Source organism: Carassius carassius, chromosome 33 (genome assembly GCF_963082965.1).
Source record: "Carassius carassius chromosome 33, fCarCar2.1, whole genome shotgun sequence".
Lineage (NCBI taxonomy): Eukaryota > Metazoa > Chordata > Actinopteri > Cypriniformes > Cyprinidae > Carassius > Carassius carassius.
The window spans coordinates 21,417,430-21,442,914 of NC_081787.1; the positions used below are offsets into that span (position 1 = coordinate 21,417,430).

Consider the following 25,485-nt stretch of genomic DNA (forward strand, 5'->3'; position numbering starts at 1 on the left):
GGGGTGGGTCCATGGTTTACTGTGAGACAAGCCTACTGCACTTAAAGTATTTCATTGACCAACAGCGGCCCTTAGAGTCCAAAATAAGCATTAACAGAACATACATACATTTCAAAAGACAAAAGAAAATAATACTAAGAAAAATTCATATAAATCGATAGCAGCGCTGAGGAGGTGCTGAAATATATACAAGCTCCACGCAGTCATGTAACGATAAATGAGTAAAATGTGACAGGTCCTTGCAACGTGAAAAACAATGTTGAATGAATTCATGCAAAGTTTCAAAGCTTATCACATTACCATATTATATTAACCGAGTACACAACAACAACAACAACAATAATAATAATAATATCTCACCTCTACCGGAGAATCTAATTCATCCAGCATGTTTTTCTCGCTGGGAGGGCGCTGCACCGTCAGTGTAGAATTGGGATCCATTATCAACACGTTCTGACTTGCAGGTCCGACAAACTTACAGTCACTCCTTCTTGAATCGGTTGTTCTGTAAACCTCATAATTATAGGCGTGCTGCATAGTTCCTGTGCCAACAGTGTCCGCGTAACGTGGTGGATAATACGGAATAACTGGAAGATTGGACTTGTAATAAAGGCGAGATTGCCTCCACCTGTAGATTTTAACAGATATTATGACGACCAAACATGTTATGAAAAGAAATGAGACTGCGGTCAAGGCCAAGACGAGAAAAAAAGTCAGGTTATTGTTATATTCCTTGTCTTGCGTAAAGTCGGTGAACTCCGAGAGCACTTCAGGGAAGCTGTCCGCCACCGCCACGTTAACATTGACAGTAGCTGATCGAGAGGGCTGCCCGTTGTCCTCCACTACAACAGTGAGTCTTTGTTTCACAGCATCTTTATCTGTCACTTGGCGTACAGTTCTTATTTCTCCATTCTGTAAGCCCACTTCAAACAGCGCCCTGTCTGTGGCTTTCTGCAGTTTATATGAGAGCCAGGCATTCTGTCCAGAGTCCACATCCACAGCCACCACTTTAGTCACCAGATAACCCACATCTGCCGAACGAGGCACTATTTCAGCCACCACAGAAGCGCCAGACTGAACCGGATACAGAACCTGAGGCGCGTTGTCGTTCTGATCTTGGATGAAAATGTTCACGGTTACGTTGCTACAAAGCGGAGGAGAGCCGCCATCCTGTGCTATAATTGTTATTTTAATGTTTTTGATCTGTTCATAATCAAATGCTCGCACTGCGTGCACAACTCCGCTCTCTGCGTTAACGGAAACATACGTTCCTACAGGAGAACCGGCAAAGTCATTTTCTTCCAGAATGTAAGATATACGTGCATTCTGATTTTCGTCCGGGTCACGAGCTCTGATCGTTAGAACAGAAACACCAGGTGAATTATTCTCTAGCAAGTATGAATTATAAACACTCTCCTGAAAAACTGGGGCATTATCATTAACATCAGTTACTTTCAAATTTAAAGTTTTTCTGCTTGTTAAAGGCGGCTTTCCGGAATCAGTGGCGATGACAGTGATGTTATACTCTGACAACTTCTCACGATCTAAGATAGCATTTATTACTAAAGAATAATAATTTCTTAAAGTCGATTTTATTGTAAAATCTTCAGATCCTTCGATAAAACAACGGACCTTGCCGCTATCATCAGTGTCGGAGTCCTTAACATTTATTATTGCAACTGTGGTATCAGGTGAAGCATTTTCAGATACTGTGCTCGAGAAAGACATTGTATTGATGACAGGTGTATTGTCGTTTACATCAATGACCTCAAGCGCAATTTTACTCGAATCAGTTAACCCACCCTGATCCCTAGCCTCGACTGTAAGTTCAAATTTAGTATCTTTTTCATGATCAATTTCTCCAGCAACAGAAACAATGCCAGTGTCGCTGTCAATATTGAATAACTGAGAGGCGGTTCCTTTTTGTTTGTAGAAATAGTACGTTATTCGCCCATTTAAACCAGCGTCTGCATCTGCGGCACTAACTGTAGTAATATAAGTGCCCCTCGGTGCATTTTCCATCACAGATGCCCTATAGACAGTCTGGTTAAACACGGGTGCATTGTCATTCACATCTAAAACAGTAATCTCTATATTAACAGAGCCAGACCTCTGCGGGTTTCCGCCATCTACAGCGATCAGCTTTAGAGATAAATGAGGATGCTCCTCCCAGTTTAACGCTTTCTGTAAAACCATTTCCGCGTATTTACTGCCGTCTGGATTTGAGTGTTGCTTTAAAACAAAATTATTATTTGGTGATAAAATGTAATTCTGCAGTGAGTTCACGCCTACGTCGTGGTCATCTGCGCTTTCCAATAAAAAACGTGAACCCAACGTTGCAGACTCGCTAATTTCGAATTTTAATTCTTTGTTCTGAAAGGATGGCGCGTGATCGTTTTCATCCAATATTTCAATAATAACTGGGTGTAGTTCCATTGGGTTCTCTAGAATGATCTCGAAGCTAAAGCTGCATGGTGTGACGTCGCCGCAAAGATGTTCTCGGTCTATTCTCTCACTCACGACTAGAAGCCCTTTGTCTGTTTTAAGCTCAGCGTACTGAGTGCTTTCTCCGGTCACGATACGCGCTCGACCCGTTCGAAGCCTTTTCAAATCAAGCCCCAGATCTTGTGCTACATTACCTATGAGTGAGCCTTTCTTCATCTCCTCCAGAATCGAATATCGTATCTGTCCTCTTGCAGTGTAAATATAAAAAGACGAAAACATCGATAATAGCCACAGAATTTTCCATTGCCAAGACCGATGAACCCTCTGAACCATAATCGCAAGGTTAACAAATTGTAAATCCAATAAATTAAAAAGTTGAGATGCAATCCAAGATGTTGTGAGGAAATGATGCAATGGAAAATTTATTGCAAACCTTAGAGCAACCCTGAATAAAAATGTGGATGCAGCCTTGCCCTCATTTGCCAGAATGCAAGAAAATGGGAAGGGATGAAGACTCTGAATGACGAAGCACACCATAAAATATTTTACTGATCAACAGCGGCCCTTGCTGTTCAAAGTGAGCCAAAGCAAATTACGATATATGTGATGTACTGCTTTACCAATTTAATGATATCCTTTGTACTACTCTCTCTCTCTCTCTCTCTCTCTCTCTCTCTCTCTCTATATATATATATATATATATATATATATATATATATCAATTCATGATAGGAAGGTTGAGAATGATTTGATCGAGGCTATATTTTTCAGCACCATGGACAGCGACACTACACAGGCCGTTTAAATGTAACTTTTAGCTATGATTGACAACATTGCAGACTACTGTACAATATCCTTGAAAGCTATGTTTAAAAAAAATAATAATAATCACATTGTGCAGAACCACCAGTGTGCTGCTTGCTTCAGTCCAGTCGATGCTGCGTTTCTCCTTTGGATTAGTTTTGTTTCCACTAGTGTCAACACTCTTCAGACAATGACTAATGGGCCCAAAATATTTAACATCACTTTTCCTGGAGTCTGTGGTTCTGTACATTTCATAATTATGCATGTGCTGCAGAGTTTCTGTGCCAACGGTGTCTGCAGATAGTACGGAATAACTGGAAGATTTGATTGATAATACAAATGAGATTGCCTCCGTCTGTAGATTTTAACAGATAGTATGACAACTAAACACATTATAAAAATAAATGAGACTGCAGCCAAGGCCAAGACTAGATAATAGTCTATAGATTTAGTTACCTGATAACCCACATCTGCCAAACGAGGCACTATTTCAGCCACCACAGAAGCGTCAGACTGGAACGGATACAGAACCTGAGGCCCATTGTCATACTGGTCTTGAACGTTAATTATAACTGTTGATAACTTTTGAACCAAGAGGTGGAGACCCTCCATCTCGCACTTTCACATGTATATTAAAATCTTTCATCTGTTCATAATCAAACGATCGCACAGCGTGGATATTCCTTTGTCTGCATTAACACAGAAACATTTACATCTGTATCTATCAGATAAGAGGCCATACGCACATTTTGTCCTGCGGCAGGGTCTGTTGCTTTAGGAGTCAGCAGAGAAACACCGGGAGATTTATATATACATTTTATATCCATGCTGAATTAAGGCTTGAGTATTGTTGGTAATATCAGTAATATCTAAAGAAACTGTTATTTTACTAAATAATGAGGGGCTGCTACATCAACACAACTAACATTAGGTTAAAACTGGAAACTTTTTCTCAGTCTAGTGGTGCATCGGTGAAAAAAGTACAGTAAGTGGACCTGTCCATTTTTACCAGTCTAAATCCTGGACGTTTATTAAAGCTACAACTTTGCCGGGTGGAGAATCTTCTTGTATTTTACCAGAAAAACAAGATGTCATTGTTATAACTGGGCTGTTGTCATTAACATCTAAAACATCTATGACTAATTTACTGGCACCTGCAAACCCACCTGGGTCTTTTGCTTGAAGGTTTATTTCATAATTTTGAATTGATTCAAAATCTAGATTTCCTATTAGAATAATTCAACTGGTATCTGTATTTCTCTGTGCCGGTTGATGCAATGCCTTCTGTATGCAGCTCTTTTGCTCATATTGTCTCCCTGGGCAACAGCACCTCCAACAGTCAATAAGCAGCACAACAGCATTACTGGACTGTCCAGCACAAGGGAAAAAAGACAGTAAGCTATACTCTCAGAAATAAGGTACAAAAGCAGTCACTGGGGTGGAACCTTTTCAAGAAATACACCTTTGTATTTAATTTATGCATATTAATACCTCATGCCCCAGTGACACACACTTGTCACACACACACACACACACACACACACACACACACACACACACACACACACACACACACACATCATGCATATATTTCGTAAAAAAAAAAAAAATGTTAGTCCATGGTATCCAATGCATTAAATAATGTAACCTTAAAGTGTTACCAGAAGTAGGGTGTGTGTTATTGTGCCATTATGTGGTTTTGGATATTGTAGTTGATTTGAACATGTAGATACCACTGCTGTGCAGATGCATAAAACATGAGCAGCACTAAAGCTGTTGCATAGTCATACATATTCTGTGTGATGAGACTCCAATGTTCAGACTGACTGTGTGTGTCCCATGAGGCCTGATGGATTTTAATGCTTTAAAATAGGCCAGAGTCCAGCCTTAAAGCATAGTGACACACTGCTGCGGCAGGAGAGGAGAGCCAGAGACCTATATAGGGCACACACACACATACACACACACCCACACACTCCTGCAGTTAGATGATGCAGTGTCTCTGCCACAGTTTAAGTGAACAACCAGAAGATGGAGCACAGCACATAGTGTATGATAACATTCAGTTACTGAACTGAACTGATCATGATTAAACAGTTCATCAGTAAAATCGTGTAGCAGAGGTGGAGACATGAAAATTTAAATGACAGACAGAGAGAAAGAGAGAGAAAGAAAATATGCATGAAAGTCTAAAAAGTATTCTGTGAATTTACAACTGTATTTTATATAACAACAGTAGTTATAAAATTTAAACATTTTCTTACCTTAAAGGTGATTGATTAGTTTCCAATCATTATGATGGACAGCAGGCCATGGAAGGAAGAAAAGAGAAAATAAAGTTTAAAATGCACTTTGTTTGTAGCTATATTTCACTATGGTCTGTGTGTTATAATATTTTGCTGTTCATTTTCTCTTCCTCATACACACAGAACCACTCTCACATGTGCAGCAGTGTACAGCAGAAGTAGGCCTGCCCAAAGAAACAAATGAAGCACACATGGGTGAACATTTAAAAAAGCACACAGTCACTGACTGGGAAACGTACAGTATTCTGTGGATACAGGTCTGAATTACAGATTTATTACCATAGCATATAACTACGTGGATATATTCCATATAATTGTTTTTCAGGGTTATAAATTCATTACTTGCACTCTTAACTTTAAGCAGTATATTAACCATCACTAGATCTGATCCTAACTGAATCCACACTAATGTCAAAAGATAATCCCTAAATGAAGCTCAGCATGACAATTAGGTGAAATAATTTGGAAATTCATGCAATCTCTCTCTCTCTCTCTCTCTTTCTCTCTCACACTCTTATAATAATGTATGCTTACATTTTTCCAGTCATTTATGGTCCTAAATACATGACATGTGTTATACATTGCAGATGAGATCAGTGCACAAATGTACAAACATATGGCTGCTCAGAAAAAAACATTACTGTCCATTTTGACTGTATATTTAATCATACAGACCCAGTGAAAACCAATACACAATTTACACGTGACAAGACAAAATCATCCTTTATCCCATGTAAGAAGCTCAAGTCATGAGTCTGGAGTTTCAAAGTTATGGTTATATATTTGGGAATGACTAAAATAGTCATAAACATCAATTTTTTAGGCTCATCTGTAAATCTAATAACCATTTCATGACAAATGTAATTTAAATGTTAAATGAAGAAACACACAAAACACAATCATTAGACCTTTCACACTATGCTTAACTCTGACCTATAGACTACTTTTAACCTGGGGTTTACTGAAACTGAAGGCAAGTATGATCAGTGTATCTTTAGACAAGAATAAAGAAATCCTTCAGATTTGAACTTGAAGGTAACAGGTCACATTACAGTCTTATGCTACCTGTATTGAAAGATAAGCATATGCAAAAACATCCTGACATCACACTGCTTATTTTAAGAGACAACTTATCTGAGCAAAGACAACATAAAATCTCTGATTAAACATGTCAGACACATCGGAACACCAGGAAGATTGTGGAATGTTACATGGAGTACATTATTATTTCCCATTTGAGAGAACCTCAGATTTTGCCCCTTTAGATAAACTAATTTTACAACATAACTCCTTTCCAAGAACTTCAAATCATTAAAGGACATAATGTGAATAAATCTTTGCAAGCCACACACACACAAACACACACACACACACACACACACACACACACACACACACACACACACACACACACACACACACACACACACACACACACACTATATATATATGTATGTAAAACAAATCGTGTCACGTGCAAAATTAAAGCAGAATAGAACATACAACATTATAGTGAGGAATTATAATAATGAACATTTTTCATGTATTTGATTAAAGGCTTTTCAGTCCAATTTGTTGCTAAGGATTTTGTATGACTGTCAGCGTCAAACCATCTGGGTTAGAGTTTATGTAGAACCTTTGCACGTGTGGCACTGTGGCCACCCACATGCGACAACGTCCCTATCATATTCAGCATGTCCAAACCAACGAAGTAAAAACCAAATCTGAAGTGTCCTTTCCATGAGCCTGTGGTTAAGAATGAATTATTTCGATCATCTTTCTGCAGAGTATTGATGTGGCTCACGTCAGAGTAGCCAGGTGGTCCGTAGATAGTAGGAAAAACTGGTAAGTTTGCAGTTGAATGGTACATGTATCGGTATCTACAGAATCTCATGTAGACCACGGAAATGATGAGCACAAGGAAAAGACTTGACATGTCTGCCAGAGCCATTATTAAATATAAAGTAAGGTCACTGTGTCCATGTGATTTATCTGTGCCATGTGCAAAGACCTCATCGATGATAGGCAAGCCATTTTCTATCATAATATTGACAGTTGCAGTTGCAGACAAAAACCCAAGACAATTATTGCTCACAGAGACTATCAAGGTTTGTTAGATTTCGTCATCTTCTGCAAACGACCTTAGTGTCCTAATTTCCCCACAGTGCAGTCCAATGGAGAACAAATTAGGCTGTGTGGCTTTTACAATTCTATAGGACAGCTATGCATTATGCCCTGCGTCTGCATCGTTCGCAACCACTTTGGTGACCAGATAACCTGCAGGAGCAGCTCAAGGCACAATGTCAAGTGCAAGGTATCCATCAAACTAAAGTGGGTAAAGGATAGCTGGAGCATTATTGTTCTGATCTGCAATAAAAATCTGGACAGTGCATGTGCTAGTGAACTATGGCCTGCCTTCATCACGTGCCATAACTTCAACATGGAAGTGAGTGGATGTTTCGTAAGCAAAGGGGTGCAGAGTAAATATCTCACAAGTTTCTGCATTGATGGAAAGATGAAAGGCTGCATCTTCTGAAAGAGAATACAGGATTCTAACATTCTGCCCTTCATCTGCATAATCAGCTCTGACCTTAATATCCAGGGCTCTATGAGGCTGATTCTCTTCAAATTTGATGCTGTAGTCATGATGCTGGAGTTGCCATTCTCATCCGCTATGAAGACACTAATGGTCAAGTTACTGTTTAGTGGAGGAGAACCATTGTCTCTGGCTAACACAAGCACTTTGAAACCTTTCGTTCATAATCAAACAACCTCACGGATCAACACGAAGGATCTCACAAGCAATGCAAATTCATTGGAATGCTTCAGATATTAAGCAGAAATTAAATGCAACAACAAAACAATTTAAATGTACAATTTAAATTCAGAAAAATCGAGAGAAGTATACTATGTCAGGCCATCAGCTGCTGTCAACGATTTTCTGCAACAAGAGGAACTTGAAGCCCTTCATAAACGGGGTGGAGAGATGTGTACAAAGACACACATTGTTTTGCAGGTGAAGAGCGACACTATGAGTTAAAATAAGAAACTGCATGACATTCTTATCAGACAGAATTAAGTCTTAAAACATACAAAGGTTGCATTTAGCAAGTTATTTTATTGTTAAGTAACGGTGTAGCAAAATTAAAGCCAGCAGAAACATTCTCTTAAGTGCTAGAGAGAAAGAAGACCACTGTATGTATGTTATTCAAAATCAATTAAACAAACATGGAGGAATAGAGAGCTACACAAGCAAAATACTCAAACCAGTAGAAAATGGCAGTGCAGCACCACGGACAGCAACAAAGAAAACATGCCACTTCAAAACAGATTAAAATTATGTGTAGAATATTAATATTAAGGGAATGCTACTCACATATGAACTTACTTCTCATTATAAACTAACTGCACAGAAAGACAACACATAAATAGAAAAGTAAAACTGCTTAAACGGCAATATGTTATCGCAGACAATTACAAATGGCAAACCCGTTAAGGACACATATACTGACTGATGAAATGTTTTAATGAGCTTGACAAAAACATTTGTCAAAAGAATAAGACAGATGTCATTTGACATCTTTAAAATATAACTAAAAAACTTTTACAGCTTGACTTCAAAATAAGTCCAAAAGACTGACAAAAATAACTACATGACCATAAAAAGCGTAAAAGGCACTAAAATTATTGATGTTCATATGTCTACAGTCAAACATTTGAAAGAGCCACGTGTACTGCTAAGAAAAAAGAACACTGTCAAAAGAAAGCAGTCAACTGAAAACACATATTAAACTTAAATTAAATCCACCAAATATTTTTTTAAATAAATACTCTAGTCCTACCTGAAACGAATCGCTCATTGCTGCACCAAGTCCTTCAAGATCATCCACAGCGGACTGAGTCTTTTTCAGAGTCAGGTCAGTGCCCTCATTATAAGATCTGATGAACTTGAAGTCACTAGTGCGCGATCCCGTGGTAAGGTATGCGTCATAATTGTAAGTGCTGCGGAGAGTTCCCGCGCCCTCCACCTCTGCGTAATTTGGAGGAAGATACGCGCTGGGAATGGCTACAGCTCCATCAAACAACAGTCTGGGCTTTCTCCTGCGACAAAACCTCACGGCCAGGATGATGATGATGAAGGTCAGGAAGAAAGTGGAAACGGACACCAGCGCGATGATCAAATAAAACGTTAGTTTGGAGCTGCTCTCGTCACGAGACATGTCTTTCAGTTCTGGAACTTCAGCCAAGTTATCTGATATTAATAAATACAATGCGCACGTGGCTGAGAGAGAGGGCTGTCCGTTATCTCTCACGGACACAATGAGGTTCTGTTTCATGCTGCCAGATTCAGAAATGTCCCGCTGCGTCCTGATCTCTCCACTGTGGACACCGATAGTGAAAAGTCCCGGATCGGTCGCTTTAATAATATGATACGAGAGCCACGCGTTCTGACCAGAATCCGCGTCCACGGCGATCACTTTGGAGACCAGGGAGCGCGCCTGAGCAGCTTTGGGTACCATCTCGGTCATGAAGGAGTTTCCTTCCGGAGAGGGGTATAATATCTGAGGGGAGTTGTCATTCTCATCCGTTATGAAGACACTCACGGTCACGTTACTGCTCAGAGGAGGAGAGCCGTTGTCTCTGGCTAACACGAGCACTTTGAAACTTTTTAACTGTTCGTAATCAAACGACCTCACGGCATGAATGACCCCGGTGTCTCCATTAATAGATAGAAAGGAGGACACTGATGCGCCATTCACATCAGAGGACAACAGAGAATAAACTACAGTGCCATTCTGTCTCCAGTCCGGGTCTGTAGCCGATACTGAACAAATAGAGGAGCCCGGTTTGTTATTTTCTTGCAGATGAGCTCTGTAATTCTGTTCCTGAAATACAGGTGGATTATCATTCACGTCAGCTACAGTTAAGTAAATATTCTTAGTGGAAGATAAAGGCGGAGAGCCCTCATCAGTAGCAGTAATTGTGATATTATAATCAGAGAGCAGCTCGCGATCTAATTCACCTGTGGTCACCAGAGAATAGTAATTTTTAATTGAAGGTACGAGTTTAAATGGGACGTTTTGCTGTATGGAGCAGCTTACCTGTCCGTTTTGCTCAGAGTCTCTGTCCTGCACATTAATGATGCCAACCTCTGTACCGGGTAACACATTCTCAGGAACGGGACTACGCAAATATTTCAATTGTATCTCAGGAGCATTGTCATTAACATCTGCAAGTTCTATTACAACTTTAGCATCACTAGATAAACCGAATGCATCTTTCCCTTCAATGCGTAATTCATAAACAATTTCGTCCTCATAATCTAGCGAACTCGTAACTCGAATGGCACCTGTATTTGGATCTACTGAAAACAGGTTTTTGGCTTTGTCAGAAATACGACTGAACTCATACCTCACTTCTCCATTTTGTCCCTCGTCAGCATCAGTAGCACTCACTGTCACCACTACAGTATCTACAGGAGAATTTTCAGGTAGACTGACTTTATAGACGGCCCGACTAAAGACTGGAGCATTATCATTAGCATCCAGCACAGTGATGTGTATGGCTACAGTACCTGATCTCGGTGGAGTCCCGCCGTCTACTGCAGTGAGAATTAATGTTAGCTCTTTCTGCTTCTCACGATCCAACTCTTTATCTAGTAATAATTCCAAATTCTTTTCTCCATCTACATTTGAACTGATCGTGAGTTTAAAGTTATCATTTTTCTGTAGATCGTATCTCTGGACTGCATTCTGTCCTACGTCTGCGTCATGAGCCGCATTTAAGCGATAGCGAGTACCTCTAAGAGAAGACTCCCCGATTTCAAATGCAATCAAATCCTTTGAGAAAACAGGCGAATTGTCATTAATATCCTGAATTTGAACTGAAACACGGTGCAGCTCTAATGGATCTTCTAGCATGACCTCAAATTTTAAAACACATGAAAGCCTGTCCCCGCAAATTTCCTCCCTGTCGATTCTCTCCGCTACTATCAGTTCTCCAGTGTTCAGATTAATGTCACAGTAACGTTTTCTGTTACCTTCAGTATCAATTCGAGCCTTACGATATGACAGTCTGTTCACATCGAGCACGAAATCATTTGCTATATTTCCAATCACAGATCCGCGTTTCATCTCCTCCAGGAAAGAATAGCTCACGTCTCCATTAGCGGTGTGCGCCATCAGCACGAAGAACAAAAGAACAAACATCTCAGCAGCAACACAGAACCTTTCAAATGCGTAAAATTAAACCGAGCAACACAACGATAAGTAAAAATAATACGTTACGACCTAAAAATAAGAAAAAATTGTAAATCTAAACTGAGAAAGTAGGCAGAAGTACAGTATGAAAGCCACCGTCGACAATTTTCTACAAGACCAGATCTAAGCCCAGTGTTTGACATCAAAAGCAGGGTGGAGAGATGTGAACTGAAGACATACAGTTTTGCAGGTGAACAGCGACACTTCGAGTTCAAATAAAAAACTGCATAATGATCATATCTCTGACAGGATTAAGTGTTGGTTATAGTTTGAATCAATTAGAAAAAACAAGCGCCAAAAGCATTGTTTCCAACAAGTGGGAGATAAACATGATTACAGTATTTTGCAGTATTTAAAATAAATAAATAAATAAAGTCGTGGCGATATAGAAAGATAAGAGATCGACTTCATGAGAGCAAAATACAAGACACCAAAAGTCAATGGCAGTGCAGCACCATGGGCAGCTGCATGAAAAAAATAAATAAAAAAATTAAAAATTAAAAAAATTAAAAAATAAAAACTTTATGCTATTTTCAGCCCAACCAAAAGAGAAATCGGTGAGAAAAACGCTAAATTACTTTTTTTATACTAACTTTACCTCAAAGATTTAATTACAAACTGCAAAAACCAATCCGCAAAAAACAAATAAGCAAACCTATATATAATATAAGAGCAAAACCTCAACAGCAACAGACACTGTGCTGTACCATGGACAGCATGCCATTCCTACTAAATCCCATATCCCAGTAAAGTGCCGTTTAAAAATAATAAGTATGTAAAGCTCTTTTAAACATGTTCACATAGCAGAAAACAAAAGAAGCAAGAACATAAATAAAAATCTATAGAACCTTTTTAGTGATTCACATTTCGTGAGATCACATGACGCCTTTATTTTGGGGCACAAACAATTATGTTTCTGTATCGAATTATTAACATTTCTGAAACCACGTGCAATGAATATATACAATAAGACAATATTAAATAAAAATAAATTAATAAATACTAATACATTTTTATGTAGCACAAACATACATCAAATCCCTAGAACCAACTATTAAATAATTTTTAAAACATAATTTCGCTAATCCTACCTGAAACGAATCGTTCATTTCCGCATCAAGTCCTTCAAGATCATCCACAGCGGACTGAGTCTTTTTCAGAGTCAGGTCAGTGCCCTCATTATAAGATCTGATGAACTTGAAGTCACTAGTGCGCGATCCCGTGGTCAGGTATGCGTCATAATTGTAAGTGCTGCGGAGAGTTCCCGCGCCCTCCACCTCTGCGTAATTTGGAGGAAGATACGCGCTGGGAATGGCTACAGCTCCATCAAACAACAGTCTGGGCTTTCTCCTGCGACAAAACCTCACGGCCAGGATGATAACGATGAAGGTCAGGAAGAAAGTGGAAACGGACACCAGCGCGATGATCAAATAAAACGTGAGTTTGGAGCTGCTCTCGTCACGAGACATGTCTTTCAGTTCTGGAACTTCAGCCAAGTTATCAGATATTAATAAATACAATGCGCACGTGGCTGAGAGAGAGGGCTGTCCGTTATCTCTCACGGACACAATGAGGTTCTGTTTCATGCTGTCAGATTCAGAAATGTCCCGCTGCGTCCTGATCTCTCCACTGTGGACACCGATAGTGAAAAGTCCCGGATCGGTCGCTTTAATAATATGATACGAGAGCCACGCGTTCTGACCAGAATCCGCGTCCACGGCGATCACCTTGGAGACCAGGGAGCGCGCCTGAGCAGCTTTGGGTACCATCTCGGTCATGAAGGAGTTTTCTTCCGGAGAGGGGTATAATATCTGAGGGGAGTTGTCATTCTCATCCGTTATGAAGACACTCACGGTCACGTTACTGCTCAGAGGAGGAGAACCGTTGTCTCTGGCTAACACGAGCACTTTGAAACTTTTTAACTGTTCGTAATCAAACGACCTCACGGCATGAATGACCCCGGTGTCTCCGTTAATAGATAGAAAGGAGGACACTGATGCGCCATTCACATCAGAGGACAACAGAGAATAAACTACAGTGCCATTCTGTCTCCAGTCCGGGTCTGTAGCCGATACTGAACAAACAGAGGAGCCCGGTTTGTTATTTTCTTGCAGATGAGCTCTGTAATTCTGTTCCTGAAATACAGGTGGATTATCATTCACGTCAGCTACAGTTAAGTAAATATTCTTAGTGGAAGATAAAGGCGGAGAGCCCTCATCAGTAGCAGTAATTGTGATATTATAATCAGAGAGCAGCTCGCGATCTAATTCACCTGTGGTCACCAGAGAATAGTAATTTTTAATTGAAGGTACGAGTTTAAATGGGACGTTTTGCTGTATGGAGCAGCGTACCTGTCCGTTTTGCTCAGAGTCTCTGTCCTGCACATTAATGATGCCAACCTCTGTACCGGGTAACACATTCTCAGGAACGGGACTGTTAAGATAATTAATTCCTATTATAGGTGCGTTATCATTAATATCAACGATCTCTATTACTACTCTGGAATAACTAGCTAACCCTTGACCATCTTTAGCTTGAATGGGAAGTTCGATTGTAATATCCTCTTCATAATCGATCGTTCCTTTTAGTTTAATCACACCAGATACAGAATCGAGGAAAAACAATTGCAGGACCTTTTGAGACAAATGACCAAATGCATATGTCACTTCTCCATTTTGTCCCTCGTCAGCATCAGTAGCACTCACTGTCACCACTACAGTATCTACAGGATAATTTTCAGGTAGACTGACTTTATAGACGGCCCGACTAAAGACTGGAGCATTATCATTAGCATCCAGCACAGTGATGTGTATGGCTACAGTTCCTGATCTCGGTGGAGTCCCGCCGTCTACTGCAGTGAGAATTAATGTTAGCTCTTTCTGCTTCTCACGATCCAACTCTTTATAAAGCTCAAGCTCGCCATATTTTCTTTCATTTTCCCTGGTTAGTATATTAAGAAGAAAGTGTTCATTGTTTTGAAGTGTATATGACTGCACTGCATTCATACCAATATCCGCATCATAAGCCTCATCTAATAAGTAACGAGAACCTTTAAGTGCCGATTCCCGTATTTCGAATTTAACAATTTCTTTAAAATGTGGTGAATTGTCATTTATGTCCTCAATATGGAGAATAAAGCGATGCAACTCTAAAGGATTTCCCAGCACAAGGTCCTGTTTTATAACACACGATGATTTCGTTCCACAAATATCCTCTCTGTCGATTCTCTCCGCTGCGATCAGTTCTCCAGTATTCAGATCAATGTCACAGTATCGTTTTTTGCTACTGTCATTATCAACGCGAGCATTACGAGATGACAGTCTGTTCACATCAAGTCCGAGATCCTTTGCTATATTTGCAATCACAGATCCGCGTTTCATCTCCTCTGGGAAAGAATAACTCACGTCTCCATAAGCGGTGTCCGCCATCAGCACGAAGAACAAAAGAACAAACATCTCAGCAGCAACGCAAGACCTTTGGAATTCTTCAGATATTAAGCACAAATTCAATCCAATAACAAAACAATAAAAATATACAAGTCGACAAATGTAAAACTAATTTCAGAAAAATCGATAGGAGTACACTATTATCAGGCAATCCGTCGCTGTCGACGATTTTCTACAACAACAGGAGCTTGAAGCCCTACGTATGACATCATAAACAGGGTGGAGAAATGTGTACTGAGAAACACATTGTTTTGCAGGTGAACAGCGACACTATGAGTTAAAATAAGAAACTGCATGACATTAATATCAGACAGAATTGAGTGTTAAAACATACAAAGAACGCGTGTTGTATACTTATTATTATTATTATTATTTATGTGTAGCAAAATTAAAGCCAGCAGCAACATTATTATAAGTGCAAGAGCTAAAGAAGACCTCACTATGTATGTTATTCAAAATGAATCAAACAAACAAACATGGGGGGGATAGATATCTATACAACCAAAATACTCAAACCACTAGTAAATGGCAGTGCAGCACCATGGACAGCAAGAAGGAAAACCTGTCCTATGCCATTTCCAATCAGATTAAAATTACGTTTAACCGATTTCTCTCAAGGGAATGTTTCTCACATGTGAACTTAATTCTCATTATAAACAAACTGCACAGAAAGACAACATATAAACAGAAAAGTAAAACTGCTTAAAATGCAATATTTTATCGCAGACAATTACAAATGTTAGACTCTGTAAGGACACATATACTGATTAAATGTTTTAACGAGCTTGACAAAAGCTTTCGTCAAAAGAATGAGATAGATGTTCTCGAAATCTTTAAAAGATCACGAACAACTAGTTTTACAGCTACCGCTACAGCAGAAATATCTACCTCATACAGAAAAAAAGTGTAAAAAAAACAAACAAACAATACTTTGCAATATTTCAATATACGTTCAATATAACTCGAATCTGACCATTTTTATGTGTCTACAATCAAGCCATGTGAACTGCTAAGAAAAACGAACATTGCCAAAAGAAAGCAGTCATTTGAAAACACAAATATTAAATTTAAGCAAATTAAATCCACGAATTTTATTAAAGAAATACTCAAGTCTTACCTGAAACGAATCGCTCATTGCTGCACCAAGCCCTTCAAGATCATCCACAGCGGACTGAGTCTTTTTCAGAGTCAGGTCAGTGCCCTCATTATAAGATCTGATGAACTTGAAGTCACTAGTGCGCGATCCCGTGGTCAGGTATGCGTCATAATTGTAAGTGCTGCGGAGAGTTCCCGCGCCCTCCACCTCTGCGTAATTTGGAGGAAGATACGCGCTGGGAATGGCTACAGCTCCATCAAACAACAGTCTGGGCTTTCTCCTGCGACAAAACCTCACGGCCAGGATGATGACGATGAAGGTCAGGAAGAAAGTGGAAACGGACACCAGCGCGATGATCAAATAAAACGTGAGTTTGGAGCTGCTCTCGTCACGAGACATGTCTTTCAGTTCTGGAACTTCAGCCAAGTTATCAGATATTAATAAATACAATGCGCACGTGGCTGAGAGAGAGGGCTGTCCGTTATCTCTCACGGACACAATGAGGTTCTGTTTCATGCTGTCAGATTCAGAAATGTCCCGCTGCGTCCTGATCTCTCCACTGTGGACACCGATAGTGAAAAGTCCCGGATCGGTCGCTTTAATAATGTGATATGAGAGCCACGCATTTTGGCCATAATCCGCGTCCACGGCGATCACTTTGGAGACCAGGGAGCGCGCCTGAGCAGCTTTGGGTACCATCTCGGTCATGAAGGAGTTTCCTTCCGGAGAGGGGTATAATATCTGAGGGGAGTTGTCATTCTCATCCGTTATGAAGACACTCACGGTCACGTTACTGCTCAGAGGAGGAGAGCCGTTGTCTCTGGCTAACACGAGCACTTTGAAACTTTTTAACTGTTCGTAATCAAACGACCTCACGGCATGAATGACCCCGGTGTCTCCATTAATAGATAGAAAGGAGGACACTGATGCGCCATTCACATCAGAGGACAACAGAGAATAAACTACAGTGCCATTCTGTCTCCAGTCCGGGTCTGTAGCCGATACTGAACAAATAGAGGAGCCCGGTTTGTTATTTTCTTGCAGATGAGCTCTGTAATTCTGTTCCTGAAATACAGGTGGATTATCATTCACGTCAGCTACAGTTAAGTAAATATTCTTAGTGGAAGATAAAGGCGGAGAGCCCTCATCAGTAGCAGTAATTGTGATATTATAATCAGAGAGCAGCTCGCGATCTAATTCACCTGTGGTCACCAGAGAATAGTAATTTTTAATTGAAGGTACGAGTTTAAATGGGACGTTTTGCTGTATGGAGCAGCGTACCTGTCCGTTTTGCTCAGAGTCTCTGTCCTGCACATTAATGATGCCAACCTCTGTACCGGGTAACACATTCTCAGGAACATTGTTATTTAAAGACTTAATCACTATAATGGGGTCATTGTCATTAACATCTGTAATTTCTATAATTATTTTAGTGTCTGAAGAAAGACCAGAGCCATCCTTTCCCTCAATAATCATCTCATATTTTACTTCCTCCTCAAAATCAGTGGGGCCTTTAACTTTAATCTCTCCACTGTTCTCATTCAGATCAAATAATTCTTTCGCAGTTCTGGAAATTCGGCTGAACTCATACGTCACCTCTCCATTTTGTCCCTCGTCAGCATCAGTAGCACTCACTGTCACCACTATAGTATCTACAGGAGAATTTTCAGGTAGACTGACTTTATAGACGGCCTGACTAAAGACTGGAGCATTATCATTAGCATCCAGCACAGTGATGTGTATGGCTACAGTACCTGATCTCGGTGGAGTCCCGCCGTCTACTGCAGTGAGAATTAATGTTAGCTCTTTCTGCTTCTCACGATCCAACTCTTTATCTAATACTAACTCAATAGTTTTGCCACCATCCACCTTTGCACTTACAGACAAAATAAAATGCTCATTCCTTTCAATCGAATATATTTGTACTCCATTATTTCCTATGTCCGCATCATGAGCCTCAGTCACGCGGAACCGAGCGCCTTTCACAGATATCTCGCTTATCTCAAGTTTTATTATATCTTTAGGAAATGCTGGCGTGTTGTCATTAATATCTTGTATTTGTATTGTTACACGATGTATCTCCAATGGGTTTTCTAGAACTAATTCGAAATTAAGAGGACAGGAAATTCTTTCATTACAAAGTCCCTCTCTGTCGATTAGCTCTGCCACGGTCAGTTCTCCAGTATTCAGATTAATGTCACAGTATCGTTTTCTGTTACCTAAAGTATCGATTCGAGCCTTACGAGATGACAGTTTGTTCACATCGAGACCAAAATCATTTGCTATATTACCAATCACAGATCCGCGTTTCATCTCCTCCGGAAAGGAATAGCTCACGTCTCCATCAGCGGTGTGCGCCATCAGCACGAAGAACAAAAGAACAAACATCTCACCAGCAACACCGATGCATCTAAAATTCATATCGAGAAAAAAAGCGAAAACGACTTGATGTAAAATCAATATGTAAGCGAAAACGTAGGTGTGAACTACATTTAGAAAATGAGATGTTAAAAAAAATTGGAGAGGCACTGAATGTCTACGCCTTTTCCTACGATGTGAGCTGGAAGCCCTGAACATAACATTAGGAACAGGGTGGAGTAAAGTACAATATGATATTAAATTACTTTACTGGTGAACAGCGACACTGTGTGTTAAATTGAGAAACTGCATAACTTTCAAAACGTATTTATTGTGAATGGGAACACTGGATTTTATGATGTTGATATAAAAACAACAAAATTGCTATATATAGTGCTAAAAAGCAAAAACCCACCAACCAGACAGATGCTTATTAAAGGCTTATATTAAAGTAATTTAATTTTTTTGAAGTCTTGTGCTTGAGTAAAAGCTACCAAAGCGAGGAATATAAAACACGATAAAACAGTTAAATACTCATACATTTTGCTATAGACAACGTGACACGAGACAATTCCTTTAACTGGACATGGATGTATAACTAAATGTTTTAAAAACAAAATGAAAATGAAAACGAAAATATCCAGTTGTTCAAAAAAAAAAAAAGAAAAAAGAAAAAAGAAAAAAAAAGAAAAAAAAAACTTTAATGTATAAATGCTAAACTGAACAATTACCTTTCTGTATTTCTCTCTTACACTTACTTACTGCATAACTTGGCGGGAGATTCGTGCTAGGAATGGCTGCAACTTCAAACTATTTAATCTCTTTAGAATGAATTTCAGTGTTTAAAAGTAAACGTACATTAAACATGAAGCATGAGACAGAAGTAAAAAACGTAAATGCAAACAGAAAATAAACTGTCGACGTTTTATAAAAAGGCAAGCTGGAAACCCTGCACATGGCATAACAAATAATCCGGAGGAGAGCAGATCACAATATAATGATCATTTTGCTGCCTAAAAGCGACAATGTGGGAGTTAAATGTAAATAATGTATCAGCACATCTTTGACAGGATGAAGAAAATTACATTCACTAAATGACTTCACAAAACGTCCTGTCTCAATGTGCTATGCTTTAGCAAGGCTCAAGAGCACACATTCCTGTAATGTAGTTTAAAATGTGCCACAACGCTATACAGTTGCATTGTAATAAATACTCAAAGTTGGACTCACTGTGCAGGACCATGGACAGCGACACGCGCTACTCAAGCTCATAAATAGAAATGCTATTTTATGTTTGACAAGAAATAAACTGCCTTGAGAATTAACAGATCTTTAGAAGTTAATTCCACAATAATAACTACACTGATGAGAATACAAACTCGACCAAAATATCAAAAACGATACCTTATTCTCTCTCCAGTTGAAGTGAATTACAATTAAAAAATGTAAACTGGCAAAGTAAAGAATGTTTAGAATGTACAGCGCTGTAAAAAATAAATAAATGTAAAATTAATTTACCAGAGAAGACTAATTGCTTGATGATTTCAGAAACATTTTGAAATAGACACTCGAACAAACACGCACCTCCCTTCATTGCGCTGTCCCCAAATTCATCCAGCACAAGCGACGACCAACAGATGGCGCATCAGACAGTTCGCCTGTTGCTAACATAACAACAACAGCATATATTGGTTATGTGAAACATAGTAAAAACAATTTTACTGGAGGAAATATAAAGCAAGCCGCAGTGTCTGTTTTCAGGCCTTCCCACTCTCTGGCATTTCTCCAGAGCTGGAATGCTTTTTTCAGTATTAAAGCCTGATCATAACGATTCTTTTCCAGTTATATTCCTCTGACCTATTCCTGCTCACTCTCTTTATAATCCTACTATGAAACAATGAAACAATGAAAAATAAGATCTACCTGAAACAAATTCGCCTAATGATTTTTTTTTCATAGTAAGTTCCTGGGGAAAAGTGGGCACGATTCCCACTCCGAGAGTGATTTGAAAAGACACAATACATTTATTGAAGTGCATTATGTTTTTTTTTAAATGCATAAGCTATATTTTACTACTGGCCATATTCCCTTGGTGATCCTCTTTTGAACAGAGGAGCAGATGGAGTAGAGCAGCGGCGCTCAGTGAGTCAGGCCGGAATTACATTTTAATCTCCTGCGCCTCACGTCAAACAATTCATCCACCTGCATGTCAGATGTAGAGCGGGGCTGAGCCTGAACACATATGTTGTTAATTGTCTCTCTCTCTCTCTCTCTCTCTCTCTCTCTCTCTCTCTCTCTCTCTCTCTCTCTCTCTCTCTCTCTCTCTCTCTCTCTATATATATATATATATATATATATATACACAGTACAGACCAAAAGTTTGGAAACATTACTATTTTTAATGTTTTTGAAAGAAGTTTCTTCTGCTCATCAAGCCTGCATTTATTTGATCAAAAATATAGAAAAAATGTAATATTGTGAAATATTATTACAATTTAAAATAATTGTTTTTAAATTTATTATACTTTAAATTATCATTTATTTCTGTGATGCAAAGCTGAATTTTTAGGATCATTATCACATGATCCTTTAGAAATCATTCTAATATGATGATTCATTATCAAAGTTGGAAACAGTTCTGCTGCTTAATGTTTTTTTCAGAACATGTGATACTTTTTTAGGATACCTTGATGAATAAAAAGTAAAAAAAAAAAAAAAGAAGCTATGTTTTTAAAATATAAATATTTTGTAATAAGAATATAGACTACTGGTCAGTAATTTGGGGTCAGTAATTTTTTTTCTTTCTTTGTTTTTTTAAAAAAATAAAATCAATACTTTTATTCAGCAAGGATGTGTTAAATTGATAAAAAGTGATAGTAAAGAAAATATATTATTAGAATATATATTATTATATTTTTTTTATTTTGAATAAAATAAAATAAATAAATAAATAAATGCAGTTCTTTTTAACCTTTTATTCATCAAATATATTAGACAGCAGAACTGTTTCCAACACTCATAATAAATCAGAATATTAGAATTAGAATTAGACTGGATGTTACATGTGACACTGAAGGCTGGAGTAATGATGCTGAAAATTCAGCTTTGTAGTAATGTTTCCAAACTTTTGGTCTGTACTGTATATATATATATATATACAGCATCTGCAAAAATCATATGACAGCTGCTCAGTAAGACAGAAAATGGGGATGAACAGGAATTTCACCAGTGTGTGTCTAAAAGCGAAGTGGAACGCAGCCAATGAAGAAATAGCAAAGACGCACCATAATTTGCTTCATCATTATGTGCACACCAAGCAAAAAAACCTAACGGATCGTGAAATGCTTACAGGCGGTGGCGCTGTTTAGTCGCACAAAAATGTAAGCATACTCAGTATCTCAATGTGTAGTGTGTGTTCAGTGTCATTGATAGTACAGCATATACTAGATGTTGGTATATGATTTATGTTTTTATGATTTTTTTTTTTTTTTTTGCTTTATCTCATTATTATTTATTTTTCAAATAAGCATTCAATGAAACTAGGCCTATTCTATCTTCCAAATAATTTAATAATTTTAATATTTAAACTGCAACCCTTTCATTTATGTATCATGAATGCCTGTAGTTTGAATAATCATTGGGGGGAAAACACACTTACAGCATCTACCACATCATTTGGCAAAAATACTAATTAAAAAAAAAATTCTGATATGAAAGCTGTTCTGTTACAACCTTCAGTTTCAATGTTAAACTATAAAATTGTCATTTGACTTTTTTATTTTATTTTATATAGGAGTATGTGATTATATAAGAGTATGTTACTGCTCAGAAATCTGATAAGACATGATTTTCTTTGCCCTTGCTTTATAATACCAAATTATACTAATATTATCTGTAAACTTTTAAATGGTTTTTTTTTTTTACATTTTATTTTCACATTTCAATACAATCCAGCTCTATTTGTCTGTCATGTTCATGGGAATGTTCAAAAAGCTGCCACAGATATGTTTTCCTTTGCACTCAATATAAATTTTACACTATATTTCTTACTCTTCACTTTTACTTCCTAAACCAACAAACTTACACTAGCTGACATAGCCCTCCTGTTGTAACTCCTGTTGTGATTGAAAGTGCACATCAATGTGAATGTTCTGTGCTTTTATTCTATTCCCCATGTGGATGCGAGTTTATGCAAGAGGTTCATCTCTGAATTATGGCGACTGTTCATTTAGCCATCACTGTGTCTTTGATTTGCAAGTACTTATAGTCTCAGGAGGAAATTCATGCTGAGTCATTTGAGCTTAAAAGAGCAGAACAGAAAAAAAAGAAAAGAAAAACTCTTACCTCACTCACCGACAGAGGCACCTTGATGAACTGTTATAGACAGGCGTCCCATTGGCTTAGCTGTTACTGTACACAATGTGTCTACTGCTATAATCATGAAGCATAAAATCCAGAAAACCTTACTTAAGAAAGCAGATGTGAATCAGCCATTGATGGGTCTGATTACCTTTAATTAAATTGGTACTTACAGAGGAATATTAATGACAGCATTGAAAATTTACGGCTGGAAATAAACTGATTTTGAAATGTCCAGGAATTAAAGGTGAAGTGAAAATACATATTTGAGGTTTCTAGATGTCTTCTTAAATGTAAAAGTTTAAAATGTAATTTAATTACATTTAATTGAATTTAAAAGAAAAGTGTGACCTACCCATGAATATTTTGTCCTAAGCTCTGTAAATTTCAGCAATAGCCTTTGCTCACTGTATAGAATTGTATCAATAATATACATGATTTATATGTATGATACTTCTTTAATTAATCAAGCAGCTTTTCTTTTCTTTTTTTTTATCTGTTTCGCTGTATATTGACATCTTCTTGTTCTGAATTTCAGTTTAATATCTATTTCTCTATATTTATTACTGCTGCATTTGTGTCCTGCTGTGCTGCAATGCAGCTCTACTGCCTTTGGCCATTACTATCTCATTATAATGTTATTTGTTTGTTTCTCACCACAAGCAGAAGAAATTAAAGGATATTTAAAACACAAACTGGTCAGGGCCCATAAAGAACTGCTTCTGGGTAGGGTATACAGATACTCTCATGAGAACAACTCTAGTTTTATGAAGTTAAATATGAAGTCTATAGAACTCTATTAAGTTATGAGATTTTCTATAATAGTACCACAATCTGTTCCAGTACCTTTATCTCCTTATTCTCACCTTTATGTCTGTTCAGACACTCAATTCTGAATTGAATTGTTGCCATGGAAATTCGTCCCTCATTGTAGTAACCATAGAAACAGCCTCCAAGATCAAATAAAAGAGAGGATGCTGAGAAATAAATATATATTTATCTGAAGACAGAATTATAAGCTGAACCCTTGAACCTCCCTTATGCACCAACACAGACACACTCACCTGCTCACTTTCTCTGATGTTAGATTAAAGAGGATTTTGAAAAGATGGAACAGCACAAACATCATAACCTTTTCTCATATGTCACATATGACATATGTTAAGTGGCTGGAAGTAGCATAAAAAAAAAAAACCACCAACAAAGATAACAGCAATGCATGAGTGGTACATCCATCTTTAACGTGACCTTCTAATATCCTCACAGAGGTGCTGAAACCAGTGCCATCATTAGCATGAACAGCAGACACTACTGGACAGAGCAGGATTTCAGGGCAAACTGTCTGCATTAGGAAATCTCTCAGTGAGTTATAATCATGACTACTGTTATCAAAGAAGAACACTCAGGGGGCAGATAAGTGGAGAGAAGTGAGGTGAATCTGAGCCTCCACACATACAGTCACACTTGTTATCTGACTGCTTGTCAAAGCTGATACAGATAAAATATGTGTCTTGGTGTCTAAAGTACTGCATTACAAAATAATCTATTTATATAAATAATCTATCTATTTATCTATCTATGAAGAGTTTGGTTCCAAAATGCAATAAATCCATGTTGATCAATTTGAGTAAAAATGTGTTTTCTTTACCAAGATAGTGGCAAGATGAAAACCACTATTTTCTGTTTCAAACGTTCACATACTGTAGCATCTTAAGGTTATAATAACATTATATAACCAGGTTTTAATTTTCAAAAATGTATTATAAAATTGTATTATTTTTTCACCAAAATGCAATAAATCTATGACACTTTTTTTTCTTCTCAAAATGCAATAAATCCATTGAATCAATATTAAAGTTATTTAATTTTCATATTGAAAGTGATGAAAATACACAACATAGTAAGTTGATCCACATATGACAGCCTCTGAACTTGGTCAATACTAATCTTATATACAGACAATGGACTAAAAATACATTCAATAGCCATCCTTACAAAATTAATTGAACATGTCATTTTGTTAATTTTATAAATTAATTACAAAAATAAAATAAAATTTCCTCATGAACAAGAACATTAACATCACATTAGACCACAACAATTCCAAAATGACATTTCCCTCATATTCAACTACCAAAAGTGCATTAATCTTTGCCATGTTGCATTAATTTAGTTGACTAGTGCTATGTGCTGTATTACTGTAATAAAAACAGTAACACTGGGAAGCTATGCAATATTGCGTTCATAATCGAATGCAATTAATCTAAAGAACGCGATATAGCATAGCTTGTCAGTGATCTACGGCTCTATGTATTACTGTGAATGCATCTGAATAATTTCCGTCTGAAAGGATGCGATGGAGATTTAATGGTACTATTAATCACAGAACCGGCTTTACTGACCTTTTTTAA

General features: G+C 38.0%; 3 protein-coding genes and 1 pseudogene across 3 annotated transcripts in view; all 4 read right to left on the bottom strand.

Moving 5' to 3' along the window:
* Positions 1–2,869, bottom strand: part of LOC132113955 (protocadherin gamma-A5-like) — a 79,556-nt gene extending 76,687 nt beyond the window's left edge. Inside the window, exon 1 of the mRNA XM_059522032.1 lies at positions 361–2,869. Within this exon, the coding sequence (XP_059378015.1) occupies positions 361–2,778 (2,418 nt within the window). The 5' untranslated portion in view covers positions 2,779–2,869. The remainder of the gene's footprint in view (positions 1–360) is intronic.
* Positions 2,870–7,173: 4,304 nt separating this feature from the next.
* LOC132114152 (protocadherin gamma-A11-like) lies at positions 7,174–11,764 on the bottom strand (annotated as a pseudogene).
* Positions 11,765–11,938: 174 nt separating this feature from the next.
* On the bottom strand, positions 11,939–15,455 carry LOC132114153 (protocadherin beta-15-like). Its single transcript, XM_059522268.1, has 2 exons — positions 12,907–15,455; positions 11,939–11,983 (listed from the first exon to the last, which is right to left on the bottom strand). Exons 1-2 carry the CDS (start codon positions 15,268–15,270, stop codon positions 11,939–11,941), a joined length of 2,409 nt encoding a protein of 802 aa, XP_059378251.1. The 5' UTR covers positions 15,271–15,455.
* Positions 15,456–15,901: 446 nt separating this feature from the next.
* On the bottom strand, positions 15,902–18,778 carry LOC132114154 (protocadherin gamma-A11-like). The gene is made up of 3 exons (XM_059522269.1): positions 17,639–18,778; positions 16,379–17,422; positions 15,902–15,922 (listed from the first exon to the last, which is right to left on the bottom strand). The coding sequence occupies exons 1-3, from the start codon at positions 18,776–18,778 to the stop codon at positions 15,902–15,904; spliced, it is 2,205 nt and encodes a 734-aa protein (XP_059378252.1).
* Positions 18,779–25,485: the final 6,707 nt, after the last annotated feature.

Coding starts and splice junctions, on each gene's coding strand:
- LOC132114153 (XM_059522268.1), bottom strand. CDS start 15,270: ATGTTTGTTCTTTTGTTCTTCGTGCTGATGGCGGACACCGCTTATGGA. Junction 11,984..12,906: donor AAATGAACGATTCGTTTCAG/GTAGGATTAGCG, acceptor GTATGTCTTCAG/TTCACATCTCTCCACCCTGC.
- LOC132114154 (XM_059522269.1), bottom strand. CDS start 18,778: ATGAATTTTAGATGCATCGGTGTTGCTGGTGAGATGTTTGTTCTTTTG. Junction 17,423..17,638: donor ACTCTGAGCAAAACGGACAG/GTACGCTGCTCC, acceptor CCTGTATTTCAG/GAACAGAATTACAGAGCTCA. Junction 15,923..16,378: donor CAATGAGCGATTCGTTTCAG/GTAAGACTTGAG, acceptor CTTTCTGTGCAG/TTTGTTTATAATGAGAATTA.